Genomic DNA, 21,019 nt, shown 5'->3' with positions numbered 1-21,019 from the left:
TCGTTCTGCCGATTATAATGGACTTAGGGAACATCTGTCTAATCTTGATTGGGGTTATCTAGCTAATGATTTTATTGACAATAATCATACTTATGAATATGAAGGGATCTGCTTTTATGATTGTTTTCTTAATAATGTACACAGTGCCCAGAGTATATACATTCCCCAGAGAGAAATTAGGTCTAATAATAACGATCGCAAATGGGTCAACAGGAGGCTAAAGCATCTATTAGGGGAGAAAAGGGGAATTTATAGGCGCATCAGAAGAGGAGAGGTTAACCTTACTGACCAATATGTTCAGCTTAAAAGAGAAGTAAAAAAGGCGATTAGAAAGGCTAAACGTGACTATGAAATTAGAGTTGGTAATGAATCAAAGACTAATCCAAAGGGGTTCTTTCAAGTGTATAGGACGAAGGTGAATTATGACATATTTATTAGAAAACGTGATCAAGGTCCCAGGACCGAAATGTTTTCTAATAAATATGTCATAGTGTTTGCTTATGTGTCTTTCTAAACCAATAGATTTGATATACAGGAATTTCCAGACTGAAAGCTGAATCACTTACTAGTCAGTATATTATTCCTCTCAGAGAATTTTATTTGTTTTTCTTGAATGGCATTTCTCAGTGTGTTTGCATCACTTCAGTGAATCTGGTGACAGTCTGCCCTGTCACTGTTCTTAATTGTTGGCATAATGTGTGCTATCGTTGGTTTGTCTGCCAATTTATGCTCTTACAGTGAAATGCTAAAAAAATTCCGAAGTTCTACACATATTTAGGTAATGCTTTTCATGAGTATTTCATCAAAGTTTTGTTCTGTATGTTACCAGCAGTAATTTCTTTCATATGATACAATTGTATAATGTAACCTTTCACATCTTGTATATTAATTACCTGAAGTTTCAAAAGCAGTGCAGTACAATAACCTTTGTTCTTGCAGGAGAAAGAGAGAAAGAGGCAGAGAGTTGATGATGTCCCGTGGCCTGCAGAAAGGTAAGGTAGTCATATCAAATGAGATACCTGTAGGTTTACCTTCCCCTGGCATGCTCTTGCATCCAAGACCTACTCTATCACCTGCCCACGAACCTGAGAACCACCGTATTAGTACTGTGACCTTAGACAGCGTACCACAGCCACAAGAGCCTCACCAGTCTCCGACGGTGCCCCACAGTGTACAACAGAGACCTTGTATTGAACAGGGTGTGCCGCTGCAACACCCTGAAGCATCAGTAGCATCTAATATGGCTCCATCTGGCCCCAATCCAGTGAATGTGAGCAATACCGAATGTTCAAATATGCCTTCACCTTCAACAATGGTTCCAATGGGGCATTCTTCTGGACCCCCTACTGGACCACCACCTGGACCATTAATGAGTCCAGTTCGCTTAACCATGAGCACATCCCCTCAACAACAGCCAGTTCAGCCACAAATGGCACCTCATATAACTCGAGCAACCCCAAGTAAGTGGTGGATAAATAATTATATCATGGCTTAACTCATTGATAGTGTTTTTATACAATTTGTTAGAATGATTGTGATTATATGAAAGCATTATTAGTTTAAATGGATAATAATTTGATGGACAGTCTCTCATTATTTAAGGTTCAGGGTTTTCAGGCATTGGAGTAACAAGAATGCTTGGGCATAGAGTGGGAATGCTCCGTCAGCCTGCACCACCACCACCACCATACCCTGGCCACCCTCCTCCCCCTTACCCAAGACCCCAGGTAAGGTAGATTTGGCATGATAAGGCCTTGAGAAGCTTTCTTTGTTGTGGTTGGCAGGATGTTGCCTGGTGCAGGGATGGTTATTCTTTTGATAATTTTTCTGATATGCCCTTACCTCTTATTATCTGGAACCTGTTTATCCAGAATTTTTACCAATCTGGACATCAGATTTTGATGTCTTCTCTTTATGTGTACTTCAAGTGAAGTTAAGCATACACAGTGATGTGTGGTGTGTCTAACAATGATGGTTTTAGCTAAACAGGTCCTGGAAAATACAGTAATGGGTATAAATATTGCTTGCCACATTACTCTGATGGGTTACTGGGCATTGTTTTTTTTTTTTTAAATACGAATTTGGACTACTGCGAATTATTTAAAATGTAGTGTTAACTTTTAAAGATAAAAGATAACTTAAATGTAATGTTTCCACTTCCAAGGGATGTATTTGTAATATTTCATATCAGGTAGGAGAATGAGGAATATAAATTTTATTTTTAGTTATAACTAGACACATCTCTAGCTTTATATTGGTTACATGCATAGAGGAGTTGGACAGTGGTTATTTGAATTATAAATTTCAAGGGTCTTACACGTGAGAGGAAAGTTGGTGTCTTTGGGTTGGGTGAAGCAGACTTTCGTGAGCACAAACCTTCATCCATGACTCTTTAATTTCATTATGAATTATCCTCTTTGTATGCGTGTGTGTGAGAGGAAGAGAATCGATAAATCAGTGTGAATGTGTGATTGAATAATGAAAGGTGTGTGATATCCCTAACTTTATTTACATGTTAGTAAATAATAAGGTTATTGTATAGGATTTTTTTTAATATTTTCAATGTTTGCTACTATTGGTGTAGCCACATTTGAAATGTCATATAAGGGAAAATTTTGGAACATGGCATCATGTAGAAACTGTTACTATTGCTCTAATATGTAAATTCATTGTAAAGAAAATTAACACAAAGTACCAGTGCTGTATCTGTATTGAGGGTGGGTCTAGTCTGTTAGAGATGAAAAATCATTTTCAGAATTTCTCCTCTCTCGCACCCCTAAATTTATTCCACATCATGGGAAAATCATGTTGACTAAACTTATACCTGTTTGGATAATATTTATGGGTGCCTCTCGAAGGTTGAAGTTACCACAGGATGACCTGTGCATCTTCCCCATCTAGGATGGTTATTATCCTCTTGGGGGGTGGGGGTATTTTGGCAGTTCAAACTCATTTGTCAGAACTCTTCGCAGCTTCTGGAAATTTGTTTCAGTGGTGGTAGACAATTTGCATTAGATATTGGAGTTGCTTTTCATTCTTTCAGTTCTTTCTGTTGCACTCCTGAATTAAAACGACCCCGCATTCGGCTTTGTCAATGACGCCCTTGATATTTCCCACCTTCCGCAGAGCCTCTTGAAAGTCCTTATATGAGTCCCAAGTCAACAGGTCTTTGCACAGGAACACACTTAATCTTGAGGGCCTGGAGGAACTTGAGGGAGTTTTTTGTGACCAAGGAATTCAAAGTTTGAGGAGGACCCTGTAGAAAGTCAGCACGTTTTGGGGAGTCATGGTTGTCTTCCCTCACTTCCTCTGTCTTCAAAATTGCCTTCTTATTGTCAGCAGAAATGGAAGAGTCAAACAACACCAATCCTACTATTTCCTCTGGTAAGTACCACAAGTGGGCTTCAAAATTTGACACTGCGGCTGTTGCAATTTTCTTGTGATACTGATGGTTTTTGAAGGAGCTACAGATCACTGAATAGCACTGCAACAGTGATTGGAGATGTGACCCAGGCTTTTAGGTAGATGGTCAATGTGAACATGCTTACGTCTTTTATACAAGTTTCCTTTTGAAACTTGCTTCTGAAACATCCACATCTTCAGGCAGTAGGATACTTTTGCCATCCATCATGCTTGATGCATTTCTCTCAGGCGCTTGAAACAGTACTTGGGAATCATTACTCCAAGGAAGATAGACAACTCAATGAATTCTCTGTAGTCATCTTGGTATTTTCCTGATTCCAGAGCCTTGTACATGAACTGAAGCACTTCTGTCATCTTTGCCAGTAACCAGCAGGATTGCTGGTTGGACTGGTCAGTGACATTCAATTTTATCTTGAACTTCTTGAATAAGGAAATATCAAGGCCTGATGTGGGTCCATAGCAAGCATTGAAGACCCTAGTCGCCATCATCCATTATGCGATAGCGGCTAAAGAAAGTTCCTTCTCATTGCTGTTCAAGGCACATCCATGCATCTAAGAACCATCCAGTGTTTGAGGTAGTCATATCAAAGTACATTCCAAAGATCCAGCAGCTGATATTCCTCATTGGTGGTACTGACAATGCCTGCAAGTTGGTTCATGTGTTTGACTGAATTCAGCAAATCTGTAATGAGCTTTCCATCCTAGTGAACAAAGAATAGAACCTTCTCAACTTCATCCTTAAATTCTATTCCTAAGCTGCTGCAGTGATGTTCTCAGTATCGTTTGATGGAAGAATGACTAATGTTGAGCTGTTTTGAGTTGTGGCCAAGGTTCTTTATTTCTTCGATGATACATGTTGCCATTTGATCACTCAATTTTAAACAGTCAGGTGCTGCAGCAGACATCACACTCTTCATTATTTTCTTTGCCCTATTATTTGATGGACTCTTGCCAACTCTACATGCTCAAATTTCCTCGTTCACCTGTGGATTCTGACACAAGCATTAATGGAAGAAGATGACATCTTTACCTTTGTGTTTTGTTATTGATGGATCCTGTTGTACCTCACCTTCCCCGTTCCTGTTGAGCCAGCAAGAAAGCCCATCCTCTTTGTTCTTCATGATGGAAAGAGCACTCACATGATCCACATTAAACAGGTTCAGATGCCTGCACCTGAATGCTGCTGCCACCTCCTTTCTCTGTCTGGCTGCTGTTCTTGTGGAGAGTGAGGATCTTGTTGATGGCATGGCCCTTTCTCCTCGTCAGAATTCTAGATTTTGCCCAAAAACCCTCAATATCTTCCCAAATTGTGTCAGCTCTTGCCTTCAACTCCTTTAGATCAATTTGATGGTGCAAGAAAACATTAAGCACTTGGCCAGCAGAAGGTAATTTTGAGCTGAGAATCTCATCTGACTTGTCAAGGATATCAGTCCATGATTTTTTGCCATATCCTCTTAACTTACAACCCTAGGTGAAGGAACTACAGAACATAATTTTTTTTTTTTTTTAACACTTCAGCCTTTTCCCACCGAGGCAGAGGGATCTAAAAAGAAAAAAAAAAATTCATCATTCAACGCTTTCACCATCATTCATACATAATCACTGTCTTTGTAGAGGTGCTCAGGTATGAAAGGTTAGATGTCAGTCCAAACAACCAATATCCCAAACCCTTCCTTTAACCCTTTCAGGGTCCAGAAGCTAAATTTCAAAGTGCGCACCAGGGTCCAAGAATTTAAAAAAAAATTTTGTTATTTTTTCTTATGAAATGGTAGAGAATCTTTTTCTGAAGGTAATAAAACAAAAAGTACGAAATTTGACGGAAAATTGATGAAATTATGCTCTCGCAAATTTTGATGTGTCAGCGATATTTATGAATCGACGATTTTGCCGACTTTAACTCCCATTTTAGGCCAATTACGTTATTCCAGTCGACTAAATTCTTAGCTATTTCACTAGTCTTACTTCTATTCTATTGATTGAGCACAAGAAATCACCAAGTCAACTGTTTCAACTACAAAATAAAGTGATCAGAAATTGGTAATTTGGCCAATTTAACACAAAGTTCAAAATATTCCAGTTTCAAAATAGGGTCCAGAATAAACAATGTAGGTATTCCTGGCACTAAACTAACATTTCCTCTGTTCATTAGTTACGTTTTGAGGCTTTGCAAATGAATTCCATTTTGATTTTTTATTCACATAATGAATTTTTATTCAAACCAAAAAATAGAAGATTTACTGTTATGCAATATTGTAATAATTGTAATTCTGTAATTCGTCTTCCATTCTATCAAATGAGACCAAGAAATTGCAAATACAACTATAAAAAACATACGAAAAAACACTGCAAACTCGCTGTTTTAATTGAAAATCACGGTCTGTTTTTTTTCTCATTATACACTGTGTGCTGCAGGATTTGTTTTTTGTGGTGCACACATACCACATAGATGTATTCTCTCATATCTAGGCCCAAATTTACCACTCACAGCTTAGCGGAGTGAGCTGAGCTCATGGCGTAGATCTACGGTTTGGACCCTGAAAGGGTTAAAGTGCAGGCATTGTACTTCCTACTTCCAGGACTCGAGTCCAGCTAACCGGTTTCCCTGAATCCCTTCGCAAAATTTTATCCTGCTCACACTCCAACAGCTCGTCGGGTCCCATTCACTCCTATCTAACACACTCATGCACACTTGCTGGACATCCAAGCTCCTCGTCCATAAAACCTCATTTGCCTCCTCCTTCCAACCTTTCCTAGGAAAACCCCTGCTCTGCCTTCCTTCCCCTACAGCTTTGTACGGTCCTAGTCATTCTACTTTGTTCCATCCTCTCTAAATGACCACCTCAACAACAGATTCTCTGCATATTATTTACACTACACATTTCCCATAGACATGACATCTCCACTGCCTCCAGCTTCCTCCTTGCTGCAGGATTTACAACCCATGCTTCACACCCATATAGGAGTGTTGGTACCACTATACTCTTGTACATTCCCATCTTTATCTCCATGGATAATGTTTGTTTTACGGCCACAGATACCTCAATTCACCACTAACCTTTTTTCCTTCTTAATTTTTTGTGGTTAACCTTATCCTTCATAAACCCATCTGTAGACAAGTCAACTCCCAAATATATGGATGAATCTTTCCTCCGTATGCCATGCGTGTTGTAAAAGTCGACTAAAATGCTGGGAATAATGGGCTAGTAACCCCTTTTCCCATGTAGCTTACTAAAAAGAAAAAGAAGACAACCGTCAAAGTGGGATGTTTGAATGTGTGTGGATATTGTGCGAATGATAAGAAAGAGATGATTGTGGATGTTATGAATGAAAAGCTGGATGTCCTAGCTTTAAGTAAAACAAAGCTGAAGGGCATAGGAGAATTTCAGTGGGGAGGAATGAATGGGATTAGGTCAGGGGTTTCAAATAGAGCTAAAGGAGGAATAGCAATAACGGTCAAGGATAAGTTATGGCAGGAAAAGAGGGAATATAAATGTATAAATTCAAGGATTATGTGGAGTAAAATAAGGGTTGGATGTGAAAAGTGGGTTATAGTAAGTATTTATGCACCTGGAGAAGAGAGAAGTGTAGAGGAGAGAGAAATTCTGGGAAATGTTGAGCGAGTGTGTGGGGAGTTTTGAACCAAGTGAGAGTACTTTGTGGTTGGGGATCTCAATGCTAAAGTGGGTAAAAATGTTGTGGAGGGAGAAGTAAGTAAATTTGGGGTGCCAGAGGTAAATGAAAATGGGGAGCCTTTAATTGAGCTATGTATAGAAAGAGGTTTGGTAATAAGTAATACATATTTTATGAAAAAGAGGATAAATAAGTATACAAGGTATGATATAGCACGTAATGAAAGTAGTTTGTTAGATTATGTATTGGTGGATAAAAGGTTGATTGGTAGGCTTCAGGATGTACATGTTTATGGAGGAGCAACTGATATATCGGATCATTATTTAGTTGTAACTACAGTTAGAGTAAGAGGTGGATGGGACAAAAGGAAAATGGCAACAGCAAGTAAGAGAGAGGTGGAAGTATACAAACTAAGGGAGTAGGAAGTTAGGGTGAGATATAAGCAACTATTGGCAGATAGGTGGGCTGGTGCAAGTATGAGTAGTGGGGGGGGGGGGAGGCGAAGAGGGTTGTGATAGTTTTAAAAATGCAGTATTAGAATGTGGGGAAGAAGTTTGTGGCTTTAGGAGGGTGGATGCAGGAGGAAAGAGGAGTGATTGGTGGAATGATGAAGTAAAGGATGTGATAAAAGAGAAAAAGGTAGCTTATGAGAGGTTTTTACAGAACAGAAGTGTTAAAAGAATTGTAGAGTAAAAGAAAGGTGAAGAGAGTGGTGAGAGAATGCAAAAGGAGAGCAGATGATAGAGTGGGAGAGGCACTGTCATGAAATTTTGCAGAAAATAAAAAAAAAATTTGGAGTGAGATAAACAAGTTAGGAAAGCCTAGGGAATGAATGGATTTGTCAGTTAAAAACAGAGTAGTGGAGTTAGTAGATGGGGAGCTGGAAGTTTTGGGTAGATGGAGGGAATATTTTGAACTTTTAAATGCCGATGAAGCAAGGGAGGCGGTAATTTCAGGCACTGAAGTGAAGAAGAGCAGGACATGAGTGTGGGGGAGGTGTGTGAGGCATTACATAGAATGAAAAGGGGTAAAACAGCTGGAACTGACAGGGTCATGACAGAAATGTTAAAAGCAGGGGGGGGATATAGTGTTGGAGTGGTTGGTATTTTTGTTTTATAAATGTATGAAAGAGGGGAAGGTACCTAGGGATTGGCAGAGAGTGTGTATAGTCCCTTTATATAAAGGGAAGGGGGACAAAAGAGAATGCAAAAATTATAGGGGAATAAGTTTACTGAGTATACCAGGTAAAGTGTACAGTAGTGTTATTGAAAGAATTAGAGGTAAGACAGAGAGTAGGACTGCAGATGAGCAAGGAGGTTTTAGAGTGGGTAGGGGATGTGTAGATCAAGTGTTTACATTAAAATGTATATGTGAACAGTATTTAGATAAAGGTAGGGAAGTTTTTATTGCATTTACGGATTTAGAAAAGGCATATGATAGGGTGGATAGGGGAGCAATGTGGCAGATGTTGCAAGTATATGGGATAGGTGGTAAGTTACTAAATGCTGTAAAGAGTTTTTATGAGGATAGTGAGGCTCAGGTTAGGGTGTGTAGAAGAGAGGGAGAATACTTCCCGGTAAAAGTAGGTCTTAGACAGGGATGTGTAATGTCACCATGGTTGTTTAACCCGTAAACGGTCCAAACGTATATACGTTTTTACCGCTAGTGCCCCAAACGTATATATATGTTTTATGTGTCCTACATTTAATATTGCCACGATAAGCCTGAGTCTCCTAGACATGTGAGAATGGGTGTGAGCACTCACTGTGCACCATATTAAAATAATTGGGGATGCCTGGGTACCATATGCGCTTTTTTCCTATTAGAAAACAACAATGTTTTTATCTCAAAAAAGTTGGGGCAGTACGGTAGTGAACGTATATTTACGTTTGGACCGTTTACGGGTTAATATATTTATAGATGGGGTTGTAAAAGAAGTAAATGCTAGGGTGTTCGGGACAGGGGTGGGATTAAATTATGGGGAATTAAATACAAAATGGGAAGTGACACAGTTACTTTTTGCTGATGGTACTGTGCTTATGGGAGATTCTCAAGAAAAATTGCAAAGGTTAATGGACAAGTTTGGGAGGGTGTGTAAAGGTAGAAAGTTGAAAGTAAGCGTGAATAAGAGGAAGGTGATGAGGGTGTTGAACGATTTAGATGAAGAAAAATTAGACGTCACATTGGAGAGAGGGAGTATGGAAGAAGTGAATGTTTTCAGATATTTGGGAGTTGACGTATCACCGGATGGGTTTATGAAGGATGAGGATATTTATAGACTTGATGAAGGAAAAAAAGGCGAGTGATGCGTTGAGGTATTTGTGGAGACAAAATATGTTATCCATGGAGGCAAAGAAGGGAATATATGAAAGTATAGTGGTACCAACACTCTTATATGGGTGTGAAGCTTGGGTTGGAAATGCTAGCGAGGAGGTGGCTGGAGGGAGTGGAAAGGTCCTGTCTAAGGTCAGTGTGTGGTGTAAATATGCAGAGAATTCATTGTGTGGAAATTAGGAGGTGTGTAGTTATTAAAAGTATTAGTCAGAGGGCTGAAGAGGGGTTGCTGAGGTGGTTTGGTCATTTAGAGAGAATGGATCAAAGTAGAATGACTTGAGAAGTATATAAATCTGTAGGGGAAAGAAGCCAGGGTAGGGGTTGTCCTTGAAAAGGTTGGAGGAAGGGGGTAAAGGAGGTTTTTTATATGAAGGGCTTGGACTTTCAGCAAGAAATTGTGAGCATGTTAGATAGGAGTGAATGGATACGAATGGTTTTTGGGTCCTGATGATCTGTTGGAGTGTGAACAGGGTAATATTTAGTGAAGGGATTCAGGGAAACCGGTTAGCCAGATTTGAGTCCTGGAAATGGGAAGTGCAGTGCCTGCACTGTAAAGGAAGGGTTTGGAGGGACATTTAAACTGTTACATGAGAGTGCCGCTGCAAAGACAGTGATTATGTATGAGTGATGGTGAGAGTATTTAATGATTTTTTTTTTTTTAGGGGGTTTTACCCTGCCTCTGTGGGAAATGGTCAACATGTTAAAAAATAAATAAAAATTAAAATAAAAAAAATACTTGAGGACCCAGTCCCAAATCTACAAACTACCATAGTATAGTGTAGTGTGAGAGATGGAAGAGTAAAATAAACTCGGTAAAAAGCACAGGCATCATAGGCAAAGTAACAGATTGCTGTGTTGCTTTTTGAGGTCCAAGATTATCTAACCTATTATCAGTGGCTCAGAAATGTGATTGGAACAAATGTAGAAGTTTTCAGGAAGACACTGTGCCACTACCTCTTTGAAGTGCCAGATCAACCAGACTGTAATGGTCATGTGGTCCATTGGACCTCCAATGTAACAGTATGGCTGAACAGGCATTCATCTCAGAAGCCTAACCCCGGACCTGGCTACAAGATTAGAAAAGCTTTGAAAGCAGTGAGAGGCATATCATAGTACATAACGAAAAGGCATAATACCATGACTGGAACAATACACAAATAACCCGCACATATGAGAGAGGAGCTTATGAAGACGTTTTGGTCCGACTTGGACCGAAAATATACTATATACTCCCTCCTCTCTATTTTGTTAGTGTGACTTTGTAAATGGTCCAAGTGGGACTGAAACATCGTAAGCTCATCTCTCCTATGTGCGGGTTATTTATGTATATCATAGGTATCTTAATTGTACAGTAATATATAAAAATTATAGAAACTTTTGAAACATGAACAAAAAACAGAGACCCATTGAGCACACTTTAAAATGCACAGATAATCAGGTTTTCATTAGCAGTGTCAGTTGTATATTTGATGATGTTCTATAGGCTGATATTCTAAAGTTGATTAGGAAGATGGACTGGTAGGAGAGAATGAGACCATTGGCTAGTAAAAGTAGGCTTTACAACAGGAATGTTGGGTGTTGCCATTGTTACTCAGGTGATAAGTGTATGAAAAAATTTGGCCAGGAAGATATAAAGTCAAATTGAAGGGTGGAAGTGAATTAAATTAGATGTTTGGGAGTGGTTTTATCAGCAGAGTGCCCCTCAAAGGAGGTTCCTTGAAACCACTGAGAGTTTTTGATCCAGGGAATTGGACTTTCTCTCTTCCTTGGCTCAAATCTGAATTCCTCCCATTCCCCAGGTGCTGTATGACCCCTACAGGTTTAGCACTTCTAAATATAATTATAAGATCAGTAAATGGGTTGTGAATGATGAGGCGAGTCATAAATTAGGTGGAGATGAAATAGGGTTGGTGGAACTCTGAGGTGCCTCTTGGAAATAGGTTAAAAGGTATGCAAGAAGTAAAATGTTTTAGAGAATAGATGCCTGGTTATGGACCAGGCCATAGGGGCATTGACCCCCAGAACACCATCTAGGTAGACTGCTAGTAGACCAACAATTTTGTGAGGAAATGGTATGGTGATACCGACAAGATGTGGAAAAAAACACTTATGTACAGTTCAGGAGATTTATTAAAGGAAACGTTTTGCCAATAGTGGCTTCTTCAGTCCTAATACCTATTAGGACTGAAGAAGCCACTCGTGGCGAAACGTTTCCTTTAATAAATGTCATGAACTGTGCACAAGTGTCTTTTTCCAAAACAATTTTGTATTGGTGTGAGACATTGTCCTTGAATATTGCAGTGAAGATGAGGCAGTGGAGATGTCATTTTTAAAATAAATGTGCTGTGTGAATACAAAAAATAAGAAGTATAGAAACTATAAGACAGGGGGTAGAGGAAGTGTTGATAAGCAAGTGTGGAACAGTAGGTTTCCTAAGAAATGTATTAATCTGTGGTGGATGTAAGGAAAGGAAGGAAGCATCCCAGGAAAGGCTGAAGAAGGTGAGTTTGAGTGTTTGGGGTTTGAGCATCCTGCACTCATGTGTTGAGGGTGTTAGGAGTCAGTTGAGACAATGTTTGTTGGAATATGATGTGCAGTTGGAGTGTTAACAAGGTGTCATCTGTGAAAAGATGTAGGACCCTTATAGATTGTGTCCATTTTGTTGTAAGGGGTAGCAGAGTGTAGACATAAGGCAGGATAACTAAACTCACAAAAGGTAAGGGTGAGCCAAGGACTAAGAGTCAGGTGTTGCTCCAGTCAGGGCTAAGATGAAAGTGAGAGAGTGGAGTGGCCATGAGGGCTTACCTCAGTGTAGGCCCCCTAATGAGAATCATGGGAAACTGGCCTAGACAGCCATTATGAAATTAAAGGGGTAGAAACACCTTTACATAAGTTGTGGGGGGAGGTGATGATTTGCAGTGACAAGTTGTGAAGGGTAATGATATGTGGTTACAAGTTGTAGTGTGTGGTGATGTTTGGAGTCAGGTTGTGAAGGGTGATGTTTGGTGGCACATAGTGGACTGTGGTGATGTGTTATGGACTGGTGATGTGTGGTAGCCTGGGGTGAAGGATGGTATCACCACCACCACCTTTTGCAGCCTTCTCAACTTGTAGATACACTGACAGGAATTATATGCATTGAGAGTTTCTCTCACTGTATATACACTTGAGAGTTGATCTTGATTACTATATATATTTAAAGTATTCTCAATTGCTGGTGAACAGGATATGTGCAGCTTAAATGATTCACGAAATCGTAATGACACGATTGCAAACAAACCATATCACGGGCGGGGATAGAACCCATGACGGTCTGGAGTTTTGAGACACACTTATCGCGGGTTCTATCCCTGCCCATGGTATGGTTAGCTTTAATGATCCTCATATAGGTGATAGACTGAAAAAGTCAATTAGCAAACCATATGCAGCACCTATGTTAATTTTCCTTAAAATAATAAGTGTAGTTACTATGGCATAAAATGTAAAAATACAATAGTTCAAAGACTGATGTTTATTTTGGTGCTCAGCCTCTTGGTCCATTGTAAGCCTTAAACCAACAACTACAGTATAGGGTTTATATGGCAGCAGAGGGAAAATGAAGGCTGACTAGGTAAAACATAATGCTCTGTCAATTACTGATGGAGTAAGTGGTCTACTTTCAAGTTATTCCATTGTTAGTTCATAGGTCCTGAACACAGGTAAAAATGCTATATAGTTTGGGTTTTAAAGGTCTCTAATTCAGAAGCTTCAGATACTAAACTATGTCCATTCGCAAAAAACTGCATGTTGGTGAGAAAATTTGTTGTTTTGGTCCATCCTGGACCATTGTCAAGTCTCAAGTGAATTGATGTTGATCCACTATAGGCCAAAATGTCATCATCAGTGCACGTTTTTAGTGAACTGTTCCAGTGAAGGTATTGCGAGTTTTTTTTTCTGTATACGTATTTAATATTTTTCAGATTTCCGCTTATTTGGTTTTCAGAAGCCACATCTCTTTGTGTTATATTAATCTTGTGAATTCTGTATTAACATTCACTAGAAACAATGAACAGAAATAAGAGGTTTAGTCATGGGGAATCTAATGAATACATTTTGAATGAATTCTTATGGTTGATATTAAATTTTGGGTCATGCCTCCCCTAACCAAAGTAAAATAGGAACCATGACAATTTTTTTTTATCATTTATGGTAATGTTTATGAAGGGATTCGGGGAAACTGGTTAGCCGTACTTGAGTCTTGGAGATGTGAAGTATAGTGTCTGCACTCTGAAAGAAGGGTGGAGATATGTTACAGTTTTTGAACTATAGTATCTGCACACCTCTGGCAAGACAGTGATGGACTGAGTGTTTCTTCTTTTTTGAGTCACCCTGCCTCAGGGGGAAACAGCTGATGTGTTAAAAAAAAAAATGTGAATGGTCAAAGCTATTTGTAGGAGAGCCTTCAACAAAACTTTGGACAAGCAAATGTGGAATTCTCTGAATTTGTCGGTAAAGAATTTTTTATCCACAGCCTTGTTTTTTTTTTTTTTTTTTCCGACAAGTCAGCCGTCTCCCACTGAGGCAGGGTGACCCAAAAAAGAAAGAAAATCCCCAAAAAGAAAATGCTTTCATCATCACTCAACACTTTCACCACACTCACACATTATCACTGCTTTTGCAGATGTGCTCAGGATACAACAGTTTAGAAGCATATACGTATAAGGATACACAACATATCCCTCCAAACTGCCAATATCCCAAACTCCTCCTTTAAAGTGCAGGCATTGTACTTCCCATTTCCAGGACTCAAGTCCGACTATATGAAAATAACTGGTTTCCCTGAATCCCTTCACTAAATATTGCCCTGCTCACACTCCAACAGATCGTCAGGTCCCAAGTACCATTCGTCTCCATTCACTCCTATCTGACACGCTCACGCACGCTTGCTGGAAGTCCAAGCCCCTCGCCCACAAAACCTCCTTTACCCCCTCTCTCCAACCCTTTCGAGGACGACCCCTACCTCGCCCTCCTTCCCCTATAGATTTATATGCTTTCCATGTCATTCTACTTTGATCCATTCTCTCTAAATGACCAAACCACCTCAACCACCCCTCTTCTGCCCTCTGACTAATACTTTTATTAACTCCACACCTTTTCCTATTTCTAATTATTTTTATTTCCATTTAGCAGTGCTTTGCACTTAGTGCCTTGTGTACACTATTCAGTACATATATTCATTATGTATATAAATTATATATATAAATTATATATATAAATTGCAAAGGTTAGTGGATGAGTTTGGGAGTGTGTAAAGGTAGAAAGTTGAAAGTGAACATAGAAGAGTGTAAGGTGATGAGGGTATCAAATGATTTAGATAAAGAAAAATTTGATATCAAATTGGGGAGGAGGAGTATGGAAGAAGTGAATGTTTTTAGATACTTGGGAGTTGACATGTCGGCGGATGGATTTATGAAGGATGAGGTTAATCATAGAATTGATGAGGGAAAAAAGGTGAGTGGTGCATTGAGGTATATGTGGAGACAAAAAACGTTATCTATGGAGGCAAAGAAGGGAATGTATGAAAGTATAGTAGTACCAACACACTTATATGGGTGTGAAGCTTGGGTTTTGAATGCAGCAGCGAGGAGGCAGTTGGAGGCAGTGGAGATGTCCTGTCTAAGGCCAATGTGTGGTGTAAATATTATGCAGAAAATTCAGAGTGTGGAAATTAGGAGAAGGTGTGGAGTTAATAAAAGTATTAGTCAGAGGGCTGAAGAGGGGTTGCTGAGGTGGTTTGGTCATTTAGAGAGAATGGATCAAAGTACTATGACATGGAGAGCATTTAAATCTGTAGGGCAAGGAAAGCGGGGTAGGGGTCATCCTCGAAAAGGTTGGAAGGAAGGGGTAAGGGAGGTTTTGTGGGCGAGGGGCTTGGACTTCCAGCAGGCGTGCATGAATGTGTTTGATAGGAGTGAATGGAGACGAATGGTATTTGGGACCTGACAATCTGTTGGAGTGTGAGCAGGGTAATATTTAGTGAAGGGATTCAGGGAAACCGGTTATTTTTTACATAGCCGGACTTGAGTCCTGGAAATGGGAAGTACAATGCCTGCACTCTAACGGAGGGGTTTTGAGATATTAGCAGTTTGGAGGGATATGTTGTGTATCTTTATACGTACGTGTATATGCTTCTAAACTGTTGTGTTCTGAACACCTCTGCAAAAACATTGATTATGTGTGAGTGAGGTGAAAGTGTTGAATGATGATGAAAGTATTTTATTTTTTGAGATTTTCTTTTGGGTCACCCTGCCTCGGTGGGAGATGGCCGATGTGTTAAAAAAAAAAAAGAAGTTTGTCTTGAATTTTTGTGTGCCCCAGCACCTAGTATAGTACTGTACCTCTTCATATATGCCATTTTGTGGTTTTTATCACCTAAGAATTTTCTAGTATTCTTTTGACACTGTTGTTAATTTTACAACTGTAACCTTTTATGTTGTTCCTGTTGACTTTCTTTTTTCTTTCATTTTTTTTTTCTCAAGTTGGCCGTCTCCCACCGAGGCATGGTGACCCAAAGATAAAGAAAATCCCCAAAAAGAAAATACTTTCATCATCATTCAACACTTTCACCTCACTCACACATAATCACTGTTTTTTTCCTTTCTCCCACCTTATACATTGGAACCCTGGTTTTCATCTTTAATTCATTCCAGAAGGTCGGCCGAAAACTAATTTGTACGAAAACTGAAGTAATATTTCCCGTAAGAAATAATGTAAATCCGATTAATCCATTACAGACACCCAAAAATATTAACAAGAAAATACATTTTATAGATAATAACTATAGTTTTATGTACAGAAAACAATGAGAAATAAATATAAAGCACTAATGAAATGGATAAATGAACATTTAAATCACTTTTACCTTTATTGAAGACTTGTTGGCACATGGTAGACAGTGAGGAGGGGAGACGGAGGAGAGGTCATCTCTTCCACCATCACTTCCACCCTCTACCACCATCACAACCACTACCACCATCACCATCACAACCACTACTACCCTCTACCACCATCACTACCACCCTCTACCACCATCACTACCACCATCATCACCATCACTACCACCATCATCACCACTACCACCATCGCTGCCACCCTCTGCGAGTAACAAAGGCAGACTGAGTCACGAATTTATGATGGGCCACATCCCGTGGGCAGGCGGATGCGTCTGGTACAGACAATTTTCGAGCAGGTGTACGAAAACAGGGAAAATTTCACCAAAAAAAGTAGTCGAAACTGAATTGCACAATAATTGAACCGGACGATAACCGGGGTTCCACTGTATCTACAAGCTAGAGGTGTCCGTTTCTTTATGCAGTTGTTGATTTTCTGGCTGATGGCGCATGAAGTGAACCCATTACATAGAGATTCCTCCTGAGACTTGTAAATTTCACATTTCTTCTTTAGTTTAAGAATCGAAGTGTATTGCAATAGGCAGGTCCTCTTACCTAATTATTACATAAAACATGAGTGTAGAGGGTCACTACAGTCACCCTACTGGCTAATGCTAGATAGGTCCTACTCTTACCCAAGCATTACATCTGAACAAAAGTATTGAGCACTGCAGTAGGCCCATGCTATGCAGGTCTTACACCCATCCATTACATAAGAATAAAGTTGCCTGCAGCAATCCCACTGTCCCATGTTAGGCAGGCTCTACTCTAACATGCTTGTTTGGTAGAGATTGATAATAAAGTAATTTTTTTTTTTTTTATACAAGTTGGCCATCTCCCACCGAGGCAGGGTGACCCAAAAAGAAAGAAAGCCCCCAAAAATAAAATACTTTCATCATCATTCAACACTTTCACCTCACTCACACATAATCACTGTTTTTCAAGAGGTGCTCAGAACACAACAGGTTAGAAGTATATACGTATAAAGATACACAACATATCCCTCCAAACTGCTAATATCCCGAAACCCCTCCTTTAAAGTGCAGGCATTGTACTTCCCATTTCCAGGAATCAAGTCCAGCTATATAAAAATAACTGGTTTCCCTGAATCCCTTAACTAAATATTACCCTGCTCACACTCCAACAGATCGTCAGGTCCCAAATACCATTCATCTCCATTCACTCCTATCAAACACGCTCATGCACGCCTGCTGGAAGTCCAAGCCCCTCGCCCACAAAACCTCCCTTACCCCTTCCTTCAAACCTTTTCGAGGACGACCCCTACCCCGCCTTCCTTCCCCTACAGATTTATATGCTCTCCATGTCATTCTACTTTGATCCATTCTCTCTAAATGACCAAACCACCTCAACAACCCCTCTTCAGCCCTCTGACTAATACTTTTATTAACTCCACACCTTCTCCTAATTTCCACACTCCAAATTTTCTGCATATTATTTACACCACACATTTTCTTTAGACAGGACATCTCCACTGCCTCCTCGCTGCTGCTTTCACAACCCAAGCTTCACGCCCATATAAGAGTGTTGGTACTACTATACTTTCATACATTCCCTTCTTTGCCTCCATAGATAACGTTTTTTGTTTTCACATATACCTCAATGCACCACTCACCTTTTTTCCCTCATCAATTCTATGATTAACCTCATCCTTCATAAATCCATCCGCCGACACGTCAACTCCCAAGTATCTGAAAACATTCACTTCTTCCATACTCCTCCCCAATTTGATATCCAATTTTTCTTTATCTAAATCATTTGATACCCTCATCACCTTACTCTTTTCTATGTTTACTTTCAACTTTCTACCGTTACAGTCGGAGGACTGGTTGAGATGGGAAGATTGGCTGTGGAGTTGAGAATTGGGGCTGGATGTGAGTGATGCCCATTTTCACTCCTACTAAACATGGGATAATGTTCCTTCAGCACACTTATCATATCATAATAAACTGAACCCTAATATGCAACCATGATTTGCATTTATTAACCCTTTGACTGTTTTTGACGTATAAATACGTCTTACGAGCCAATGTTTCTGACGTATATATACTCAATAATTCTAGCGGCTTCAAATCAAGTGGGAGAAAGCTGGTAGGCCCACATGTGAGAGAATGGGTCTGTGTGGTCAGTGTGCACCACATAAAAAAAATCCTGCAGCACACATTGCGTAATGAGAAAAAAAAACTCTGATCGTTTTTTTGGAATAAAACGCAGACTTTGAGGTGTATTTTCGTATAGTATTTATCGTTGTATTCGCGTTTTCATGGTCTTAGGTGATAAAATGGAAAACATGTTACAGAAATCGAGATGATTTTCATTACTTTTACGATGAAAACGACCTTGAAAGTGAGCTCAAAGTAGCGGAAATGTTCGATTTTTACCAATGTTCAAGAGTAAATAAATCACACCACACGTCCAATACACGTCAACTGGGGAGTCTAATATTCTTTCACTAGTGCACTGATATTATTTATACCATTTTTACAATAATGCAGTCGTCTGCATAACAGTAAATTTTGTATTTTTTTGTATGAATAAAAATCTAAATAGAAAGCAATAATAATATAAGAGGGGGCTAGAGATGTGACTAATGAACAGAGCATATGTTATTTTAGTGCCACGAATGTCTACCTTGTTTATTCTGGACCCTATTTTGAAATTGGCATCTTTTTTATTTTGCGTGAAATTGGCCAAATTGCCAATTTCTGACCACCATATTGGGTAGTCCAAATTAGTAAATGGGAGGTTTCTTGTACTCAGCTGATAGATAAAATGGAGTTCTAAAGAAATAGCTATGAGTTTGGTCAACTGGAACAATGGAATTGGCTGAAAATTGGGCTCAAAGTCGGCGAAATCGCCGATACGCATATGTCGCCGAGACCGCTAACATCGCAGGAGCATAATTCCACGAGTTTTCGACCAAATTTCGAACTTTTGGTGTCATTACCATCGGGAAAAGATTCTCTATCATTTCATAAGAAAAAATAATTTTTATTTTTTCAAAAATTGAGCGACATAGAATGACAGTTTCAGAGAGGGGCCTGAAACAGTCAAAGGGTTAACTGAACAGAGACATTAAATATTGGTTAGTCTCGTGGATGCAAGAATTTAAGCAATGGAATGATCATTTGTTGTAACATACATAATTGGGATGAAGGGAGGAAATGATGGGTGTGTGACACCCCTCACCCCACTATAGTACTTACCCACTCTTCCCACACCATATGGTGCATGTCCAAACACCTATCACCTTCACAATTATAAGTGAGGCTGGAGAGCATATGCAGAGTGTTGTTTCGACCACATATCTTCATTTTATATATTTTTTTAATACACCGGTCATATCCCACCTAGGCAGGGTGACCTGAAAAAGAAGAAACATCAGTTTTTCTTCTTTCTACATTTAGTAATTTATACAGGAGAAAGGGTTACCGTACTAGCCACTTGCTCCTGTCATGTTAGTTGTCTCTTACGACATGCATGCCTTCTGGAGGAAGGATTCTCCACTTCCCCATGAAGTATTTTATCTTCATATTCGAAGAGATGTTAAAAATTGTTTGGTTGTGTGCCTGTTTTCTTTTGGCTCTAGACACACACACAGAAAATCAACTGTAGGATTTCATTTACCATGCCCAAATCTGTATTCTTTTCAGTCTTCATAATGTAATCTGTATATGGCAGCTGTAGAGGGATATTTAAGAGAAATTATTTAAAAATCTAGTGAATTTTTACTACATATAATGAATTTTTTGTACAAATAAGGTAACCACATATTAGTGAATTCACACAGAGCGAAGGTAACCAGTATTTTAAAACTCATTCACCAGTTTAGCACATGAATTTCTCATTGACATAATGACTCGTTTGTCAGATGCTCTTTGTATTCAGTCACAATATGTAGTCTTCATGTCACCCTTTATCAATTGTTCACATTTCCACTACATGACACTAGCATCAAATTCTGTTATCCATCGGTTACTCCAAATGCTCAGTTTATCCATTTCATCTTGTAGGGATTTATAGTCGCCTTGTTTTTTGCATATTTTCCATAGGATCTTTACAGAAAGTGTTGGAGGTAAGGTGCAGTTGAGGTTTCTAGTGGTAGTGACTTATGAATCCAGCAGAAATATGCAAGCATGTTAGAGTGCAATAACTGGAGATAAGCAGTTTTTTTTATTTGATATTTTACTGAAGTGAGAGCAAGGTAATATTTATGATGGGATTCAGGAAAATGGGTTAGCCACACTTGAGCTCTGGAGGTGGAAAGTACATCACTCGTACTCAAAATGAAAGGCATGGATGTTGTGGTTCAGAAGATCATCAAAAATTAAGTCAAGCAGGAAAATTCCTGGCATTACATGCTCTAAATCTATAAAAAAAAAATTTGGTACATTACTGTACAAACGTTTAAACTGCTGTTGTATGACCAGGTGACCATATGTGGTGACCCATAACCACCTGTCTGTTCCACCTCCTTAATTATGTTCACTAGACAACTCTCCTCCTAATCCACTACTTATCAAAACTTCTGTAACATATACGTATACTGGAATGCTTAAATTTTGTAGAGCCCTTGCCTCACGAGAGTTACTAGAGTATAGTACATATTAACAACTTAACTAAATATCCACCACAGGTGTACTGTATCATATATTGCACTGTAATTAGACTTTCATATGTTTTTT

The 21,019-nt window shown here is 39.2% G+C and overlaps 1 protein-coding gene across 1 annotated transcript in view; it reads left to right on the top strand.

Annotated features, from left to right (window-relative positions):
* LOC128703308 (histone-lysine N-methyltransferase 2C) overlaps positions 1 to 21,019 on the top strand; it is a 394,589-nt gene that overhangs the window by 233,765 nt on the left and 139,805 nt on the right. Inside the window, 2 exon segments of the mRNA XM_070085312.1 lie at positions 940 to 1,460; positions 1,609 to 1,727. Of these exon segments, the coding sequence (XP_069941413.1) occupies positions 940 to 1,460; positions 1,609 to 1,727 (640 nt within the window).

This window comes from Cherax quadricarinatus, chromosome 15 (genome assembly GCF_038502225.1).
Source record: "Cherax quadricarinatus isolate ZL_2023a chromosome 15, ASM3850222v1, whole genome shotgun sequence".
Lineage (NCBI taxonomy): Eukaryota > Metazoa > Arthropoda > Malacostraca > Decapoda > Parastacidae > Cherax > Cherax quadricarinatus.
This window is presented reverse-complemented; position numbering and strand designations above follow the sequence as displayed.